The sequence below is a fragment of the Astatotilapia calliptera genome, chromosome 3 (assembly GCF_900246225.1).
Source record: "Astatotilapia calliptera chromosome 3, fAstCal1.2, whole genome shotgun sequence".
Taxonomy (NCBI): Eukaryota; Metazoa; Chordata; class Actinopteri; order Cichliformes; family Cichlidae; genus Astatotilapia; species Astatotilapia calliptera.
In genome coordinates, this window is record NC_039304.1 from 376,774 (window position 1) to 398,707 (window position 21,934).

General features: G+C 38.7%; 1 protein-coding gene across 3 annotated transcripts in view; it reads left to right on the plus strand.

Moving 5' to 3' along the window:
* Positions 1–21,923, plus strand: part of pde5ab (phosphodiesterase 5A, cGMP-specific, b) — a 104,642-nt gene extending 82,719 nt beyond the window's left edge. For 2 of the 3 annotated variants that reach the window (XM_026158155.1, XM_026158134.1), the window contains exons 12-22: positions 924–983; positions 3,245–3,391; positions 6,491–6,616; positions 7,599–7,693; positions 7,787–7,874; positions 13,189–13,289; positions 13,982–14,059; positions 14,449–14,512; positions 17,918–17,992; positions 18,798–18,881; positions 18,996–21,923. In XM_026158155.1, coding sequence (XP_026013940.1) covers positions 924–983; positions 3,245–3,391; positions 6,491–6,616; positions 7,599–7,693; positions 7,787–7,874; positions 13,189–13,289; positions 13,982–14,059; positions 14,449–14,512; positions 17,918–17,992; positions 18,798–18,881; positions 18,996–19,115 — 1,038 coding nt within the window. In that variant the 3' untranslated portion in view covers positions 19,116–21,923. The remainder of the gene's footprint in view (positions 1–923; positions 984–3,244; positions 3,392–6,490; positions 6,617–7,598; positions 7,694–7,786; positions 7,875–13,188; positions 13,290–13,981; positions 14,060–14,448; positions 14,513–17,917; positions 17,993–18,797; positions 18,882–18,995) is intronic. The other variant, XM_026158145.1, reaches the window with a different exon arrangement.
* Positions 21,924–21,934: the final 11 nt, after the last annotated feature.

Below are 21,934 nucleotides of genomic sequence, written 5' to 3' on the forward strand. Positions count from 1 at the left end.
CTGATTATCTCTGCATATCATGGCCACTGACAAGCCTTTAGAATCAGAAAACAGCTCCGCTGACACACTCTCCTTTGAATTGGTGGTATCATTTACACTGGGGGAAATGCACACAGCAGAGAGTGATACAGCTTTAACAGGGAAAGGCGTACTTACTGAAGCTGCTATGAGTCCTATCATGCAGAAAGGCTAAGGTGCTCCTCTCTCAGTGAGGAATTAATGCTATCTTCGTAAAGATGTAGGGAGCAATAAGATAACTTCACCAGGCAGCAGCACCAGGAATTTGTAGGATTATGCTGTTGAATGCATATGCACATATCAGCAAGTGTTTGCGGTCTGGATCTATGGCCACTTGAAAGGAAGTATCTGTTAGATCGATTGCTTTATACAAATCCCCTGGTCCAACTGCTGTTGGACTTGGAAGGAGCTTCCTACACTCAGAAGGGAGAAGGTCCACCCGACCGACAAGCACTGCACAAAACACTGATTGTATTTTCATCTGTTGGTAACTAAAAATAGTAAACACAAGATTTAGTCGCTGTGTTTGACAGTGCACTCCTCTTCATAAAGGATTCTTTTTTATTTTGGATTTGACTGACATCTGGTTGATGAGTAGTGCCACTTTTCTTTTTTATAGCCTGTCAAAAGCCTGTTGAGCTGTCCGTTTCATTTTGACAGCCTGCAAGTATCAGAGCCCACTTTTTTTTCTTTATAATTTCCAAAAGTCTCTGAACATGGCATGTTTACATCTTGTCTTTTATACTGATGTCTATTAACATGCACTGTGCCTGCTAAATAAAAGAAAGGTCATGCAGAATGTCCAGTCAGTCAGACATATTTGTATTTGGTGAAATAATTACTCGTGCAATAATCATATCTTTTTTTTCTGCAAAACTCATCTTTTTTAAATACATGTGTTGCAGGTCTTGTCGTATCATGCCTCTGCTGCAGATGAAGAATCACGGGAACTCCAGGTAGCTGAAGTAAATTGAAATGCATTAATTTAACATTATACACTTAGCATGGAAAGAGAGAAACACAGGCAGGTGATGTTGTTAAGAGAAAGAAGGCTTCGTGTAGAAATAACATCTTTGGCTGAATCAGTAAGAAAGTATGGGAACTACATGGGCCCAAAGATATTTGGCATGTAGACTGAAGCAGACGGGGATCAAACCACCAGCCTTCCAGTTAGTAGGTGATCTGCTCTACCACCTGAGCTACAGCCATCCATGACTGAGTATCTCAGAGATAAGCTGAGATACTCAGTCATTTGGGAGAGGCTTAAAGTAGAGTGGCTACTCTTCCACATCAAAAACAGCCACTTTTGATGGTTCTGGCATATCCTGGATTCCTCTTAGGTGACATGTTTTGGATATGCTAAGGATATGCTGGATAGATTATCTATCTATCAGTGGGATTTGTAATGCCACAGTTAGGGATGGGTATTGATAAGATTTTCACGATTCCGATTCCATTTTCGATTCTGTTTAACGATTCGATTCTTTATCGATTCTCTTATCGATTCTTATTTTTAAAAAAGGAGAACACTAAGTTCGATTAGCTTAGAACTTTGTTTTATATCTTCTCTTTGAACAAGACAGACATTTAGGAGTAACATGGCCTTACAAACCCAACAGTGAGATCTTAAGAGATCCACAGCCTACGGCTCTTTAATGGGGTGTCACAGGGTCCCCAGGAAAAAAATTGTAAATGTAAAATAATAAAATAAATATTCTTCTGTAGTAATAACAAAGTATAGCATAAATTATTCTGTAGCAATTACACAAGAATATCCAGTAATGTCCCTGCCTACAATTAAACACATTCACTTACTGAAAATCGGGGGCATCTGCTGTGGCAAAGCCTTTTACCACAAACTTAGTCACTGCTCGGTGACATTCGTCTATCCTGCCTGAAAGGAGACGCTACCGGTAGACTGCAGCGAGAACTGCCAGCATCTGAGCCAGCCAGACTCTGTCTGTCTCTCTCATCATGGTCACTAAATGCACAGTAATGGCAGGTTTGTAATAAGGCAGATCTCACTAACATAATATGCACTGTTAGTTGATTATTTATCTGCCACATTAACGGGAGAGGACGTGCAAGCGTTACCGCTGCTGCTGGGTTGAGATTTACGAGTCCGGAGCGGAATTAAAAACACGACATTCATTTAAGGTTATCACGTGTTTTGTGAGCAAATGGTTTTGCATATTCGTAGTGTTTCCTCCCTTAAATGAAATATTTACTTTGCAAGTATTGCAAGTTGCCCTGTTGTCATCCGTTCTCGTAAAGTATAATCAAACTTTTGAGCGTTGAGCTTAGGCGCCGTGTTTCCTGTCAGGTAAATGACGCTCCGCAACGACTGGAATCGATAAGGGAATCGTTTGCAAAAATGGCAAACAATTCCAAGGAATTGACAGTGGGAACCGGTTCTCAACAAGAACCGGGTTTCGATACCCATCCCTAGCCACAGTATCCCCCTGGAACACATGGAGGAGAATGAATTGATGGACGGATGGAGTTTTGAATCCATGTGTCTTGTTTATGGGGACATTAGCACTTAATTTGATAATGTTGGTGGTAATATATCTGGTGATAATATATACTTCTCTTCATTGGGATTGGATCATTAATATGATTCTTTCTACTATTAGTATTTTGTGTCTAATTTAAATATTTTTGAGCAAATCGTGTATGAATGAACCCCACAAATCAACCAAAAAAAGAATAAAGGATATTCCAAGTGATTTTGAGTAGCTCATTTGTAGCATCTAACTGGCTCATTGACTTCAAGGTACCTCTTAAAATATGAACCAATTAGAGCAACCCATCTTCCCCACCAGCACTAACAGTGGCACTGCTTGACCATCTGAAAGGATCCTGCTCTCTTCCTCTCTCCTTATAGCAAACTGGCTGAACTAATAGCGTAGCCTGATTAAGTGTCCTCCCTTGGGCACAAGAGAGAGGATGTGTCACTTGGTAACTAGGACACAGAATTGATTATTTTGGTAGTCTCTACTCAAGAGGTAGCTACATACTGTATATTTGGCACATTGCACACCTCATAACTGCATTTTAAATTAAAGTTGCTTCTGTAACAGCAACAGAATTAAGAATTGAGATTTGAATCTGATTAATATTTAATCATTGGTCTTTAGTTCAACTATATAATGCAGAATTTCTGAATTTGAAGCCTGTTGTTTTTCCTGCTGTTTGCATGTATATATTCTGTGTGTGTTTGAAGTTAGCAACCATTCCATCAGCCCAGTCGCTCCATCTTCTGGACTTCAGCTTCAGTGACTTTGACTTGTCAGATAGTGAAACCACGCTGGCTACTGTGCGGATGTTTGTTGACCTCCACCTGGTCCAAAACTTTCAGATGAAGTACACGGTAAGAACTGACCTGGGATTTTACACAAACAGGTTAGACTTAACATGTGCTCCATTAAAATCCATGAGAACTGCAAACTTGCTTTAAAAATACCACTCAGGCCTTTGTTTCAGAGGTGATGCTCTGTTCCCACTGCTCTTCTGCATAGGCCTCAACCACCTAAGCCAGCTCATCACTAAGAATGAATACAGATATAGATTCAGTACTGATTTAGGTCAAGCTGAGTGACCACTAGTTACCTCCTGTTCAAGCTCTATGCCAGTAAGACTTACTGATTCACCTCACCAGCCAAATGTTTGCAAAAAGAAGAAAGGGGATCCGGATTGAAGGGATGAAATTCTCAGAAGGGAGAATAGCAGATGTAGAGGACAGCTTCAACTACCTGGGTATCCCACAGGCCAACAGGAACCATGATGAATATGCACTAAGTTAAGCCACAGCCAAATAAGGTAAGACAGGTGCTGAGAAGCCAGTTGAGTGTTCGGAATAAGAATCTGAGCCATCAGTACATACATCCTACCAGTCATCAGATACCCTGCAATAATAAGCTGCCAAAAGGAGGTTATTACTATGTCAACGCACAAGAATTCCCCACAGTGCATGGTAGTCTTCAAGCAACAAGCAACGGAAGATGTCCAAGCTACAATTCAGGATGAAACACTGATCATGCACAAATAAATCAGGAAGATGACACCCTGAGTTGAGCTGCTACAAAATGCCTCAGGCAGCTTAAGACAGAGAGTGACAGGACGTGGAACAGAATAAAAACAGTTGGTCTAGTGTTCCACGACCGGGATGAAAACCGCATTGTTCCTCCTGTATCCGAGGTTTGACTAACTGACGGACTCTCCCTTCCAGCATCCTGGCATAGACTTTCCTGAGCAGGCTGAGGAGTGTGATCCCCCTATATTTGGAGCACACCCTCTGGTCCCCCTTCTTGAACATGGAAACCACCACCTCACTCTGCCAATCCAGAGGTACCGCCCCAGATCTCCTCAAGACATTGCAAAGGCATGTTAACCAAGACAGCCCTACAACATCATGCAATGGAGGCGCTCAACATGCTCCATTCGGACTCAGTGTCCCCAGTCTCCCTCAGAATGTTGCCGAAGCTCTAACAGAGGTGAGAGTTGAAGCTCTTGTGGACCAGGGCTTCAGCTAGGCATTCCCCATCTGAGGTGGATCAGTGAGTCTTGCTCAATACTGGCATACAGCTTGTACAGGAGGTGACTTGGTGCTCATTCAACTTGACCTACGATTTAAATAGAGCTAAAGCGTTTTGGGTTTTTTTGGGTTTTTTTTAAAGGCTCAGCTACTGTACATGCACTGCAAGCCAAACCATTCATAATCTTAAGAGAACTAGCCTTAAAGTAGCTCTTATTGTGCAACAACAGATATTTTACTCAGAGTAGAAGGTTTGACTTTAAAAGGGCAGCACAGAAACAACCAATATCTTCAGTGTATATGATGAACTGTTGCAAAAAAAACAACCTCCTTTTTGTCAGCAACATTAAACCATTACATTATGAGCAAATGTGTCGGAGGACAAATAAATGCATTTACAGCTGAAGAAGTATCATCACACAACAGTATCACACAACAGTATCATGCACATAAAACAATACCCCTCCAAAAGTCACCGACACGAGACTGTGTCGGTGACTCTGTCATCGCTGTCTGTTAAACCCAATTCTCTGCTCATCTGACTTTTAATTGGCGCCAGCATCAGCAGATCATTGGCAGGATTGGCTCTCCACCTTTAGGTGCTCTTGGTGGCTGACCCCTGGGTGCCTGCGGGGAGAGGCCTCACAAAAAGAAACTTTGACTGGAGGAAGTTATGGCCCTCCAGCAGTGCAGGCTGTCAGTTTAACTGTCACACCAATAGCTGACAAACTGGCCATCCCAGAGCATCACACCCTGGAAGCTGAACTGCACACCAAGTCATGATTTGATTGCAATCCTAACATGTTATACAGACACTCATTCAAGTCTGAGATCAAATTATAATCTTTCCTATAGAGAAAATGAGCCCCGATTTGATTAGATGAATAATAATTTGGATTCTCGTGGTGCCTCAGATTGGAATTAGTTTTATTCACAGTGTGGTCATGACGAGCGTGCAGCTTAGCACCCTGCCAGCAGATCAGGGCTCTCTGCTTTGTTCCTGCTAAGTGTTCACTTTCGGAAATGGCAAAGAAAATGACCCTGTGCTTGTCACATTTGCCTTTACTTTCAATTGCTAAAATTGTACCCCACTTACAATGTACTGCTTTAGTTTGTTTTTCATTTTCATTTTGGTCCCATTGTAATAACAATAATAATATTTAATATTTATAACAAGGTGCAATAATAACAGTGTGCGATACACATACACTTATTCTTCTTTTTTATACTAAGTTAATATACTGTGTTGTGTTGTTTGTTGCGTTGTGATGTTTCATATCGTGTCATGTTGTCTTATATGTAGTGCCGATGTAGGACAGTTTTCCAATTTCATTGTACTACTGTACTATGTATGACTGTGCAATGACAATAAAGAGTTATCTTATCTTATCGTATCTTATCTTGTACGTGTTGTGTTCTTGAAAAAACATTGTTCCTCTAGCATAAATTCTGTAGAGAATAATTTAACTTTAATTTATAATTCATTATTATTTTCTTAACTTAAATTAGTTTGTACTAGTATTAGTTCGTAAAGACATGATGGCTTGGCTGTCTGTGTCAGACATCTTCTAAGTGCTCAGCACATTAAAACCACACTGACTGTAGTAAGATCTTATTGACATAACATGGACATAAATGTCAACCCTTTTTATTTTAACCTGTGTCACAGTTTGTATCTCAGTGGACACAAATTTAAAAATTATCCCTGGTTGCTGTTGCTGTGGCCTTAGCCTTTTTCACCCCTTAGAAATGTGTCCCTTGTTGTAGGAAACTTACTTTCAGACAGATAGAAGCAGGGTAGTATTCTGCATACAAATAGCAGTCAATTTAGAATGATTGTCTCTACAATCAGGCGATGCAAAGAACAAAACCAAATTAAATTTTGTATATGCTTTTACTTTGCAACATTTTTATAACACTGGCTCTCTTCTGCAGAGTTTATGTCAGTGGATTATGAGTGTTAAGAAGAACTACAGGAAGAATGTGGCCTATCATAACTGGAGACATGCCTTCAACACAGCCCAGTGCATGTTTGTTGTCCTCAAGTCAGGGCACTTACAGGTAAGTGCAGTCAAAAAATATAGTCATTGATTCCCAGAGCATTCTCATTCCCAATAAGTAACATACTGAGGATTTTCCAAGGCATCTCACAGTAACAGTAATCTTGCTGCAAAGGGCAACCACTTTTTTTCTAAGTAATCCAACATGTTTTATTGACATTTTACATAGTTACAGTTTGTCAGAGCCACTTGCTACTACATTTGAAAGCAAAGTGTACCTTTTTAAAATAAATTTTTAATGTGTAGTAATGCAATGTGACACTAGTCAAATGTCCTCTTGTACAGAACTTGTACTGAGGTAAAGAAAAATGATAGAGAATATTTTAGCAGATGCAAGAACTTTGCTGTTTCAGATAGTTAATAAAGCCGTGAATGGTTGTTTTTAACCCAAACCATTCTTTTTTCTGACCATGCATTAAGTGCTTCTGGTGCTAAAATGTAAAAAGTACCGGTAGTCGTTGCCTGACAAATTCAAATCAAACCTCACCAAACTTAATATGAAATCAAAGTCCAAAACAAAAGTCTAAAACTTAAAATGAAGTAAAATGCTAACACCCCCTCATTCACCTTTTTTCAGTTATTTGTGCGTTTTTGGCTCTTTTTGAGGTGAGGTGAGACATAAAAACCAGCTCTCTTAAAAAGAGCCTAAATTCCAATTAAGAATCCTTGGCAAGGACTCCAGAATACCAATATCAAATAATTTTTGATTCGGGAATAATTCACATTATAAAAACTAGTGATTTTTGTGTGCAAATTTGGCAGCTGGCTGCATAAAAGCTTTTGTGTCATATGCAGAACCAGCTTTGATGTCCACTCCAGGGTGCATGCTGAGCACACACACTGCCAAAAGTGTATTATAACAGCATTGTGTACACAACTGTATTTTTTGGTTTGGTTGTGGAGGCAGTATGTCATCTGTTAACCTGCTGCCATTTTTCCCGCCTTCCTTCCTTGCCTTAATGTACTTATTCATCTCCTAACAGAGCTATATGAGTGATTTGGAGGTGCTGGCTCTAATGATTGCAACACTCTGCCACGACCTGGACCACAGAGGAGTCAATAACTCCTACATACAGAGGTACATCAGAGAGCATGAGTCACAGAGGTGTGTGCATGATCATATATGCATGCGTGGGAGCACACTATTCACCCTCGGTTTCTTCTTCTCCAGGAGTGACCACCCACTGGCCCAGCTCTACTGCCACTCCACCATGGAGCATCACCACTTCGATCAGTGCCTCATGATCCTCAACAGCCATGTAAGCACACTCACTTGCTCACTCACACACGCGCTCATATGTAGGAAGCCTTCTAGTCAGACTATCATTCTTCTCTCTACTCTATCCCTCTACTTGCCACCTGTGTAATTACATAAAACATTAGTACAGAATGGCTTCTTACTTTGTCTAATAAGCAGCAGACAACTTATATTGTGGGCTTTTTACATCCCTTCAGAAAGGCCTTCAGGAATAAAGATGTGGTGTGGTTCAACCATTGCCTCACAATACAATTCTCACACTGCATCCACAAATGCTAATTAAAAATTTCCCAAAATAAACGTAAAATCCATCCATCCATCCATTCGCTTCCGCTTATCCTTTTCAGGGTCGCGGGGGGCGCTGGAGCCTATCCCAGCTGTCATAGGGCGAGAGGCAGGGTACACCCTGGACAGGTCGCCAGTCTGTCGCAGGGCCAACACACAGGGACAGACAACCATTCGCACTCTCATTCATTCGCACATTCACACCTAGTGACAATTTGGATTATCCGATTAACCTATCCCCACAAGCTGCATGTCTTTGGACGGTGGGAGGAAGCCGGAGTACCCGGAAGGAACCGACGCAAACACGGGGAGAACATGCAAACTCCACACAGAAAGATCCCGGCCTGATGGTGGAATTGAACTCAGGACCTTCTTGCTGTACGGCAACAGTGCTAACCACGGTGCCACCGTGCTGTCCTAAACGTAAAATATATAGAAAGAAAAAAGAAAAAAAATCCAGAAACACATTTTTTGGTGCCAGGAATGTAGACATTTGGATATTTGGTCATGGACACAAACAGCTGGAGACCTGACAGCCGAGTAGTCAGTCCTGTTATCCCGTCGTTAAGTGATGACGCGACGAATCCTACTTCCGGGTCTAAAGTAGTCTGCGTTTAATATGGCTTTTGTGTTGTTAACCTGTTTAATGTTATGTATTTTCTTCTATTTAATCTCAAAAAGCTCCTAAAACAGTCAGTGATCACTGTTGACCTCCCTCTGCTTTTATTACCGCTAATCATTTATTTAAGCTCAGTTTTTAAAACCTTAGGATGTAACTACAGCCCAGCCCATGCAGCAGTATATGAATGACTAACCTCGTATTGTGGATGGATTATCTCAGTTGTTCTCCTGACTGAAGTTTGGTCCTTTTACAGCATCCTGCCATGCGATTACATTTGTTCCTGACACTCACGTTAACTTTTATCGAGTGGAAAAAAAGTTAGCTTGTTTATATTATGCTAACATAGCTGTGTCGCTAGCGGTCACGTAGCACATCATTATATACCAGCTAGCCAAACTTCAGTAACCCTACAAATGTCACTGCTGTTTAGTTTTCTGTCTTCATTTATGTTGGAAGTGATAACAGAGCTGTACGTTTTAATTTGTTTCCAAAACCCCGCAGTCAGGACATGCTATATTGTATTTAGATAGAAGCTAGCGAGCTAACTTCCTGCTAACTTCTAACTCCGTTAAATGTCATAAATTCCGTTTTCATGGATGCCTGGATGTTAAACTCAATTGTTACACCTGGTAGAGCAGAACGCTGATCATTTTATTAAAGATGAAAGACTTTAGACAGTTTTTCAACTCTCAGCAAAATACAACTTGCCTAATAATTCTGCACTCCCTGTACTTCTAAAGCCCTTGTTAACGTGTACCATCTTCTACTGTATTGTTGTGTTTTATAGCCCATTTAGATAATCAGACATTCATCAACTCCCACAGGCAGCAGAACCAGCATTAACAAAAGAAGCCTACAAATTTGTTCTTTGGTACTAAACGCTAGCTATTCTGCCTACACCTGAATGCCTCCTCTTTTAAACTGCACTGCATACTGATAGATGGAAATACAGACTGTAGCTAGCATCACTAATACAAGAGCAATACTAGGAAGACAGAGGGAGCAAATCTAGATCTTTTTCCACACCCAGATTTTAACCCCAATACTGTTATGTAAAACATGGCTTTAGCTGGCCTTTCACAGCTGCAGCTCATTCTTTATGCAGCAGCTGAGCTCTTGGCAGACTCAGTCCAGAGAATCCATCTCCACCCTCTGGTGTTCCCACATGGCTCCCTGCCAGCAGAAATAATTTCAAACTTTATAATCTACAAGGTTCTGTGTTATGTCCCACAAGATCAGGATGTCCAAAGTCTCCCATTTATGTTCTTTTGTGGAACACTGAAAAAAATTGCCAAAAAGTCACAGAAGAAAATGATAATTTAATAACTACCTCCTGGTAATGCAATAGCATGCCCATAATCCAATAAAAATACTGAGCATATAAAGTAATACATTTTTATGTGTAATGCAATAAGCATAATGTGTGTCTTCACTGAAAAAATTTAGCACAAGGAAACATTCATCTAGGCTCATTTCCTTAACTGGCGAAAGTTCCTAGTGTAAAAACAGGATATTATCTCTAACTGGCTTCCCACCCTCCACCTACAAACCCTGGCCAGGTTTTATGACTTCCTGCCAAAGACTAAAGTCAACTCTTGTGAGTCCTGTGAATTTTGATCTGTGTTTCATGTGAGGCCTGATTTAGATTTCTGGTAGGAAACATTGTAGAGCCTACGATGTAAGCTATGTAAGTGGCCGACGCTATTGCATTTATGGTTGTGAGTGGTGTATTATGTGTTAATTATCAAGTGTTTTACATGCGGTGCTGCCTCATAGAAACAAATAAGATGCTGGGACCTTTGCCACCCTTGTGCCCACTCTTTGTTTCTGAAATAAATTGCTGATATTTGTGAGTCCTTATATTGATGCTATGATTAGTATTCTCATATTGAGGCAATGATTGTTATTCTCTCACTGATAAATTTAAAAATTGTGAAAAAGTACCCAGAAATAGACAGAAGGAATCAACTGAATAGTGTAATCACTATAGTTTCGGGCTGCGTTGATCCAATGCGTAGTTATCTTTCTTGGGAGTTTTACATTAGGTTGTCCTGTAGGTTATGTACCGATAAGCCCAAAGTAGAGATGTTTGACAATAATGCACAGTGCCACATTTGGTAAATATAGCATAAACATGTCATACCAACTGCCTAGCACAGTGGTGGAAGGGTAATGATTTGAACTTTGCAGTCATTAAATCAGCTTTATTCTAGAGTCAAATATGACGCTAGTTGTCTGACAGCTAAAGATTGGGCAAAACTCGGGCATGCAAGCGAACAGTGATCCCAGCACACCAGCAAATATACAACAAAAGGGTTAGAAATAAAAGAATTAAGGTGTTGCAGTGGCTCAAAATCGAGACCTCAACCTGATTGAAATGCTGTGGTGACACCTTAAGAAACCTACTGTATATGTAATCAAATACCCACAAACCTCAATGAACTGAGGCAATGTTGTAAAGAAGACTGGGGGAAAATTCCTCCACAACTATGTGACAGACAGATAAAGTCATAATCTTTAACTTATTGCTATAGGTGGTTTTACAGGCTATTGAATCTTGAGGTATATTTATCTTATCAGAGAACTGAATATATATTTCAGTTTTACATGACTGTTTCACCCTGAATGTGTAGAGAACAATAGGAGATAGCATTATCCTAACAAACTCCATATCCTGAAAAATCTCAAAGTGTAAACTCCCCTCGCTCAGGGTTAAGTCAGACACTGGGATGAAGACATAGATACCAAATCAAAATCTTAAATGGGGTTCTTTATCTTGCTCAAGAATACTTTGGCATGCAGAGTGTCACAATCTGGTTGTAGGAATTCAGGCGCAGAGCGGTTAGACGTCTCCAAAAAACAGTTTATTTACAGCACCAGTGCACAGTATATACAGTGAAGGGAATCCAAAACTCCAGGGAATCACAGGGTAGCTCTCTCACACTCGCTCACGTCTTCTTGCCCGCACTCACACATGTTCACACGGCAGGGAGGTCAAAGGTCCGGGGAGAAAGGTCTGAAGCAGAAGAGAAGGGAAGTCACAAACTAATCACGAATCTCAAATTACTAAGCACAAGTCTACAGGAGCTGCGAGAAACACTAACGTCAGTAGTACAATCATCCAGCGACGAGAGGATCTGTGTTCCAGCCTCAAATAGTGCTCCCGGTGATGACAGGTGATTGTTGTCAGGTGTGTGGGCCAAGGGCGGGAGCCCACAGTGAGCTCAGCCCAGGCAGAGAGGGAGAGAGAGAGAGAGAGAGAGAACCAAAACAGCACATGTAGCCTTGTGGGGCCAGCCGGGCAGGCACGGAGACCATGGATCAAACCACCAACCTTCTAATTGGTGGAAGACCTGTTCAACCTCCTTAGCAACAGCTTTCCTTATTGAGATACCTAGATGTTCCACAAACTTTTGCCCATGCTCATAGCGTAATTCAGTGAAGCTCAGACACATATACATTTACCATTTCACTGCTGCACCTGTTGGGAGGAAAATCATTTTAAAGTTCTTGCAATGAACCTTGTTTTATTATGCGAGAATCACTGCACAGTACTACAGAGTACTACAGTTTTTTAATATTTTAAAAATCTTTTTGGAAATCAAATGTGCAGCAGGTGCTAACTTCCCTGAGAATATTACAAATGGGACTGTGTATTACTGCGGCTAACTATTTATTAGCTGTAGAACTGCAGCTTCACTACTTTCAGTCTTTTCTCAGAAAATTGCATTGAACACAGTATCATTTAATTTTAATAATTACGCAGAGAATCAGACAGAATCAGACAGCTAACCCTACCCTGACCTTTAACAAAAGATTTACACTGTAGACCCAGTTGCTTGATAGTGGATAGCTATTTTAATGCCATTGCCCTCTTCTGCTGAATATCCCCATTTTATTTATTACGCGTATTATTCCGGTCATTTTTGAGCTGCTAGCCTACCACATATCTTTCAAATGGTCCAATAAAATGCAGAGAAGTACACCCTGCTCTGATTTCTATGGCCTCAAAGCAAACTCTAAATGCACTCCCAACTTCACAAACACCACTTAAGGCCACTGCTGCTGCACACATAAACACAGATGGAGGGATACAGACACCTTATCATATGTAGTGTGATAAGCCGTAATGCAAGTAATCACTAAACAGTGCTCAGCATTGAAGGGACATGTAATGATGTGTCAACATTTGCATATAAACACTCTGTTTATAGTTTTTGTGCAATCATTGCAATTGCCACAGTAAAACCTTAGTAGTGAAACCTGCAGTTAGCTCTGTTGCTACCTTACTGCGAGGACATGAAAATTAAACTCCCATCCAGCAACTCAGTATGAGTATAACTCATGATATAGCATGCAGAGCTTTTCCTGCACTTACACTGTTTTCTCTCTGTCCCTCTCTCTCCAGGGAAACCAGATCCTGAGCGGCCTTTCTCTGGACGAGTACAAGGCCACTCTGAAGATGATTGAAAGGGCTATTCTGGCCACCGACCTCGCCCTGTACATGAAGTAAGTACTAAACATCAAGCCTCAATGGAGACTGAATGAGAGGAAAAGAACGGAAGAAGAAAAGCAGTATTTTAAAGGTTTTTAATCAGTGCAAAATTGAGTACAATTGAGATTACACTCACCTTGTGACTGTTAAAGCCTTCATCACTTAAGTTCTACTCACTCCTTATAGTAATTCTGTAGGTCTAGATACAAGTTAGTGTTTAAAAGTTGTGTCTTTCTTCTGGTGAGTGTGCATTTGTGTGTGGGTGTGGTGGTGTGGGTGGGTGGATGGAAAGGGGGTATTTTCTTTCTTTGTAATATAATTGGCTTAGAACTCATGTATGTCTACAGCCCCAGAGCAGCTAAAAGTTAAAATGAAAATAAAATACAGACTGTATAAGTACTCAAGCAATTTACCTGCCAAGTACGTTTGAACTGGTGGGATTTTAAGGGTGGCTTCACAGAAAATTTATAGTTTTTCAGTCTTCACAGTTTTGGTTGTTATACCCAGTCTTCTGAAAAGAGGGGTGACAATTTTTTACTACATCTTAATGCATTCATGTTTTTTCTTAACTCCCTCCTACTCAGTGACTTCAGCTCTTATCTTAGCCCACTTTTAGTCTAGACAGTGGGTGGTTTGGGGGCTAAGTGGGTTATATATGAGGATAATTACCTGCTGTGACATTGTTCATGTGGGTGTGTGCTGTCAGGAGGCGAGGGGAGTTCTTTGAGCTGACCAAGAACAACCAGTTTGTTTGGGAGGATGAACACCACAGAGACCTGCTGAGGTGAGTATAGAGTCTCAGATGCCTGCATTAACATTTACATCAACATAAGATAAATGTTCGTGAGGGACAGGCCACCTGCTGTGCAAAGTCTGAAAAGTAAAAAAGCATCATGACAGCGTGATGATTAACACTTCTATTGATCAACATATAGTTGTAAAAGTTATGTGTTGAAACCATTTCTTCAAGAAAAATGGTTTAGCCATCAATGCAGGCATTCTTTGCATTATAGGTTGCCAGATATGGGTTAAGACCAAAGTTTTAGGTTTTGCTATACAAACCTTATATTCAAACCTGGCAATACCATGGTAACAAGTCCAGAGTTTCTCCTGCTATGAGAAACTAGTGTGTCTGTGGAAATTTAATGTCTGTAACTTTGTCACCCCCTTCAGGTCAATGCTGATGACCGCATGTGACATCTCTGCCATCACTAAGCCCTGGCCAGTACAAAAAAGGGTAAACAAACAAACAAACAAGCAGAAAACCCCGCAACCTTTACCTGTCTGTATGTTGGTACGCTGCTTTTCTGTGTATTTATGTTTTTACTGTGGTATACACACACATCCCCTCATTTCTGTTTTCTATAGTTACATAGTGTTTCTATGAGATATAAAAAAAAAAAACAGCTGAAACTGTACTCACTTTACATATAAAGGGAAAATGGCAATGAGTAAAATATTAAAATGTATTTAAAAAATATAAAAATGTATCAAAAACTCAAAATGAAGCAAACAAACCAAATTTTAAAAATAGATTATAACTGCTAGTTAATTTGTTTAATGTAATTTAAAATCTTAGTTAAATTGATGATACAAAAATAATTAAGTTCCTTAGTATCAAGACAGTTAACACTTCTGCTTTGCAGAAGATGAGAGAAACTCAGGGAAAGAGAGTTAACTTCAACTCTGTGTCAGTTACTGGGGTAACAGAGTCTGAACTAAGTTTTTGTCTCTGACTCCTCCCCTTCTGAGCTGGCTGTGTGACATCCTGATTCATTCATTAGATTAATAATAACTAATGATTAAATGAAATGAAATCTAAAAAGGTGAGTAAAGAAGAAACAGGAAGTACATCACGAGAAACTCCCAGCAGCCTAGACCTATTGAAGTGTAACTAACTGAGGATTCAGGGTCACCTGATCCATACTTAACTATGAGCTTTATCAAAAAGAAAAGTTTCAAGTTTTATCTTAAATGTAGAAATCCAGGCCTGGAAGCTGAAAGCTTTATATCAGTATAAATGGTTAAACTGGGCAACATTAAAGCAGAGTTTTTCTCTAAATCTCATGGAGCACTTTCATTCAGTAAGTACAATTCTGTCAAAGGATGGAAGGAACACATTTCTTACATTTTTACTGATTAATTATTGGAACAAGAAAATAATCAGACTCATAAAAGCTGATTCGAGGGTGGATCTTCAGGTTTTATCTTCAGTTTCTGTCACCTGCATTTTGTCTCAATTGAATCATTACATTTAACAAATCAAACATAAAGAAACAGAATTCCAGCTTCATCTTATGAAAATTCAAGTTGGGTAAATGATAACAGCAGACACCATAAAAAAAAAATATATTATATTATATTATATTATATTATATTATATTATATTATATTATATTATATTATTATATAACAAGCTTCCTGGAATAGAGCCTTGCTGACTGTGACCTGAGGTGCAACGTGCCTTAAAATGTATTCTTTGTTATTCATATCTGATCCTACAATTTCTTACTCTAATTACCTTTCAGAGCTCTTCCTTGTTTTCTCTTTTTTTCTTAATCACTGACCTACTACACACACACACGCACGTGAGCGTGCACTATATTCAATGCTGTAGTGTGCCTGCTGTCCCCCAGTGACCTTCATTAGTCTGTGTCTTGTTAGGAAACTCAGGCCCAGAGGAATTGTTATACAGATAAACATTCTGTGTGTGTGTATGAGAGTGCTGATAAATGAGAGCTTGTTAATAAAAACAGCTGGGCCCTGTCCTCAGATGACAACTCTAAAAAAAAACATTCAGGGCAGCAAACAAGTACATACGTTCCCTGGCTTACACACACTCTGGCAAATCACCTGCTCCTCATTAACAGATTGCGCTAAACCCATACCCCTCCTTCCCTGGTCTGTTTTACTTTCACAGCCTCCATCCATAGACTTTATATAAAGATTAACATATTCACTGTGACATCACCCAATGGTTTTGGATTCTGGACTGATTCTAATGGTGTTTTCCTAGCATTTAGGCTGATCTGCCATATTGTTTTTGTTTTTTAGACTAGCTCTAAATCTGAAACTTCCAGTCATACTTTTTTCAGTCAGGTAAAGTCATTATAATCATTTAAGGTTATCACTGAGACTTAACAACATAAAATATCATAACGAAAAAGTTGTATTTAAAAAATGCAGTAAAGTCACCACGATTTACAAATATAGCATTCTTTAATATCATGCCATGTTTTTTACTTAAGAAATACATTCTGGTTGGTTTCCACTTTTGATTTTGAAGACCTTAAATAAGTGTCAGTGTTGATGGTATATTTGCACATAAACCACTACATTGGACACTGATGTGTCACTCCATACTCTGCCACACACTCCAAAAGTGATGTTGTTCACCTAAGTGGACAAGTAAAAAACTATTTAAAAAGTACCTGTTTAAAAAAATTTATTTCAAAAATCTTTTTTTCATGCCTAAACAAAAATACTTTAACAATAAAGTATAATCCTGATTGAGGTTGTTATGATTCATGCATGAAAGGGTTAAAGAAATGATATGAGTTTATGAAAGTAACCTCCATAAGCACTGCTAAAATATTTTCATAGATCATGGAGGAAGTAAAGGCAAAGCTTCTTAGTCTCAACAATTAACAACTGCATCATAGTACTTACGTTCCTTGCAGCACCACCGACTCAATCAAGAGCTGAAGACGGCTTCAGCAACACGTTCACACAGAGTGATGTTGATTGATCTTCTTTATCTCTTTGTTAAAAACTTGAGAACACTAACTTTGTGTGGGGCTTTTGGGAGAGCTCTTGCTATTGCTATTCACTTGTTTCATTTTCCTTCTTCCTTCCAGCTGTCACACAGGCTGTCAGTCTGTCTGGGTCATTCCCAGTCATTTCCTCAAGATTAATGTTCTAACGATGCTGCCTCCAGCAGCAGTATAAGCATTTTGTTATTTCCATGTAGGAGACTCAAACTGCCACAATTATGCCACAAGGTTTCCAAGGTTGCAATGACACTATGACTTGCATAGTATACAATTCACCCAACTTAGTCTTCTGTCCAACAATAAATGAGGATTTAAAATTGATGCTTTCAGAGCAAATTATAAATGGATTGATTCTCACAGACCTGTATATATATATATATATATATATATATATATATATATATATATATATGTATATATATATATATATATATATATATATATATATATATATATATATATATATATATATATATATATATATATATATATATATATATAAAATATATAAGCGCTATATAAATACAGTATTCAAAAACGGTCATTCATCCCTTCACACAAGCACTTTTTCTTTACTTTCTATTTAATTCATACACATTTACACTCCAATGAACATATCAGAGAGCAGCTTTGCATTCGCTATTTTGCCTAAGGATACTTTGGCTCACAGACTAGAGCAGCTAGGGATCCAATCACCAACGTTCCAATTAGTAGATGCCCTGCTCTAACTCCTGAGCTACAGCCACCCCATCGTAAAAGCTTACTTTGCTTCTATCTTTGGTTTTACATTTAGTGTTATAAAATTTGCCTTTTAAGAACTAAAAGCTCATAAAATGTTTCAATGTTTCTGCATTTGGTTTCTGATGCAGATAGCAGAGCTGGTGGCCACTGAGTTTTTCGAGCAGGGGGATAAGGAGAGGCAAGAGCTGAACATTGAACCAATTGTAAGTAATTTCAGGGTTCATTTGAATGATATTGGATAAATCCTTCTCAACAGTGCAACATTTGCCATCGAGTGCCCAGGAATCTGTTCTGAATCCTCTGGTATTTCATCCTACTGCATTTAAATATATTCCCTTTCAAATCATGAAGTATCACAACACATTTTCAAGAACTGTGCTGATGTTACAGCCATGTGAAAAGAATGTTTTCTTAGGACTTTATGCAGTCTGTATTGGAAGATCTTTGTCCTACAGTATGAAGTGCCCTGGGATCACTGTTATTGTTATTTGACACTATATAAACAAACATTTGCATTTACAGTCATGATTAGTTAATCAATTGCATTTGATAAGCAGCACCTGGCCTCTACTCACTCTTTTAATTACGTTTTTAATTCCTATTGAAGCAGTGGGAGGGTACTCATTCTTCACAGACGGTGCATTTATGTGACAAATTTCTTTTTTACATGACTATAAATACCTGTGTCTTTAATTGTCTCAGTTATTTTGTTTGTAAAATGATGTTGGACACACATAAATTTAACTAATTGTCATATTTTGTGGTAATCTCTCTCTCCCTCGCTCTATATATATTCTCTCTATATGTAAGATATAGAGAGAGTGAGAGATAGCTATATATAGCAATATATATATGTATGTATGTGTATGTGTATGTGTACACATATACATATATATATATAAATATATATATATATATTTTTTTTTTTTTCTCATAGATTTGTCTGTTTTGGGGATAAACAGTTAACTTATATAAAGTTTACATCTCATTTTTTCAATCCTTTCACAGGACCTGATGAATCGTGAGAAAAGGGATAAGATACCAAGCATGCAGGTGTCCTTCATTGATGCCATTTGCATTCAGTTGTATGAGGTAATTCAGCCCTTGCTATTTTTGCTGACCAGCGTAGCTGATGAATAGCAATTCTTCCTGCATTCAGTTCTGCCTCTGATTTCCCATGCTGAATTGTCTTTATCACTGTCACAGACCTTGGCTGGCTTATCGGAGTATTGCTCCCCGTTGTTGGAAGGATGTCAGAAAAACCGGCAGCAGTGGAAGTGTTTAGCCGAGGAGTGTGAGAAGGGGCTTGTCAACGGCTTGGTGTGATCCAAACACCAGTTTGGTTTTCATCCAACTCAGATTTCCAGAGTTCTACATTTTCAACCTATTCTCATTAAAATTATCTAATAGCGTATTGTGTGGACTGACAGTGAGGTAGAAAAGTAATTTTCCTATCATGAAATAAAACACTAGCTATGGTCTGATAATAGAAGAGGTCACTTGCCTTGAGCAGTCTTAATACTTTAAGACTTAATCTATTACGGTTGAGGTGCCGCAGTCAGGTTTCACAGTTTGTCTTTCTTTTCCTTGTTGTAATCTGGAGTTTACTCACCCGGCAAAGCGTTTGCTCAGATATAGGAAAATTACAAATGATCATGCATAGCCATGCCAATGAGTACAAGTTAAAAAATAAAGTAAGATAGAAAAACAACTGTAAAAACATCTACAAGTCAGTGAGTTGACTTGTTGGTAATCTGCATAGACTTGTCAGCACTTTTCCTGTCTCCCGGAGTATCAGTAATTCTTGTGAGTACTTTTCACAACAGATAAAAATAGATAAACTATGAAATAACATCAAAGTTGTACCTTTCCACCCCCACTATCAAACATTCGTTAAAAAGTTGTATGCTAGTTTTACAGCTAAGCCCTACCATGAACAGAAAGGAATGAAATGTGTCCATAACAAGAAATCATGGTCATTTTATCCTGTCACCACCATTTTTTCCTCACTCACCAGAGATAATAACAAAGTCAGCACTAAGCTATATTTATTACCATAGACATTGTTATTTTTGCATAGAGTGGCTTTCATATTGATGGTCTCACCTACACTATCTGTGACAGGTAGTGAACTTTAGGGAACACTGAATGGTTAAGCTGCATACACTGGAAGCTCTACATATTTACTTCCAGTTCATATGTATTCTTTATTCCTATTGGTAGTTGCTTCGGTTAAAAAAAAAAAACTTCCCTTAGCAAATAGGAAATGGTAAACGGACTGATTCTTATTTAGCACTTTTCTACTCTGCCTGAACATTCAAAGAATTTGCCTGTGGTTATTTCATCTGTAATCACTTGAAGTTGTGGGATGTGATTCACTTGGAATGGTCTGTATTCAGTATGTCGCTTCCAGTGTTCATGGAGCTTTAGCACCATTAGCACCATTCTAGTGGGATGAAAACAATGCAACTACTATATACTTAGTAGTATACTAGTGTCACCATAATCTTATAGACTTGTTATATGTCTTCACGGCACACACACACACACGACATGGGTTTGAGTCTTTCGTACATTTTATTCACTGTCTTAACTATTGCATATTTATTTTTGTTTTATATATTTATTAGAGTCTATATTGTAAGGTCATTCTTTTGTCAAAGCACACAATTATCTAGAAAATGTTTTCATATGTGGAAAAAAAATCCCGTCTTTTTTTTTAGGCCCTTTCTTAGGAACAACTGCTTCTTCTGATGACATTTGGAAATGTACTGTATTGTGTTATTTGGAATTTAGATTTTCTATTTTTCCAGCTGTAGGAAGAGCCAAAGATTAGATCTGTGATTTCAAAGGAAAATGGATCTAGATGTTGCCACTGCCTTGTTGCGATAAAGTAGACAATTCAGTTTTACAGAACCACTTATTTTTATTTATCCATGTCCAGTAATGCTGTTTATGCATACCAATTTTACAAACTGAACGACGGAGTAATATCTACAGAATATAAAGTATGATTTACTCACCGAGGGTGGCATCTAGCTCTGATACATTGTGACGGTGTATAATTTCTATTTCTGTAAACCTGATTCTCTGATGGGTAAATGTAAAAATCTGTTCAAACAAGATATTTGTTACAAGGGGGCAAAAAGGATTCTTTAACATTTAGAGCAGTTTCTGTTGCACTACAAAGACTGACTAAACAACAGAATTTGGCAGAAAATTTCAGTGTGTAACCCAGAATGTATCCAGGAGCAACTTTTTCATTAGATAAGATATTAAGTGTTTCAGCGTTTTGATGTGTTTGGGTTCACTGCTGTCCACCCTTTAGAGGCAGAGGTTTTCAGTCTGTAGTCAGAGGCGAGGTGTCATCACCAACACATTTAAAAGAACAATCTGGTACCTTTGGACCTTGTGAAATGCAGGTTTTTGCTGATCCTGCAAGAGGGAACAATTACTCCTCAATAAAAGTGATTTCAGCATGTCCACACTAGGAATAAATAGAAAATGCAACATTACTATGACATTTTTCTCTACACCTAGAATGTTTGTTAATATCTAGTTTTGAAGGATGCTACTGTTACCCTTCAGAACTTTTTTTTTTTTTAATGCAGAAAAGAAAAAGTTCTGAAATGTTTTGGTAAATGAAACTGCTGAATCAGCAGAACTGGTAAAACAGTTAATTGTCCAGCCAATAAACTGTTGATGAGGAGCCACATAGGTGCATTTAATGAACAGCTTACTAATGGACATGACAGACTCATTTAAACTCAAGCACTTTTGTAGATGTACATGCTCAGAAAGTTAATTTGTGTCCGTGGTTGTCATTTGTACATTGAATAAGTCTCCAGGACTATTTTACTTGTGCCTCTGTGCTCTCTGGAGAAAAAAAAAAAAAAAAAAAAAAAAAACCCTCACTGCTTGGTTGTCAGTTTTTTCTTTTGCATGTATATGAGAGGGCATTACACGACAGATGGATGGATTTTTTTAGGTAAGAGAATTGTGGGTTTTCTTTTGCAAAATGTAATATGCTGATACGGTACTATGATGGTGTTACACATCTGCAACTGTCGACACCTTTCAACACTGTGAGCGAAGTGAATAGTATGTCCCATTAAATAATACTTATTTACTATGTCTCCTGTGTG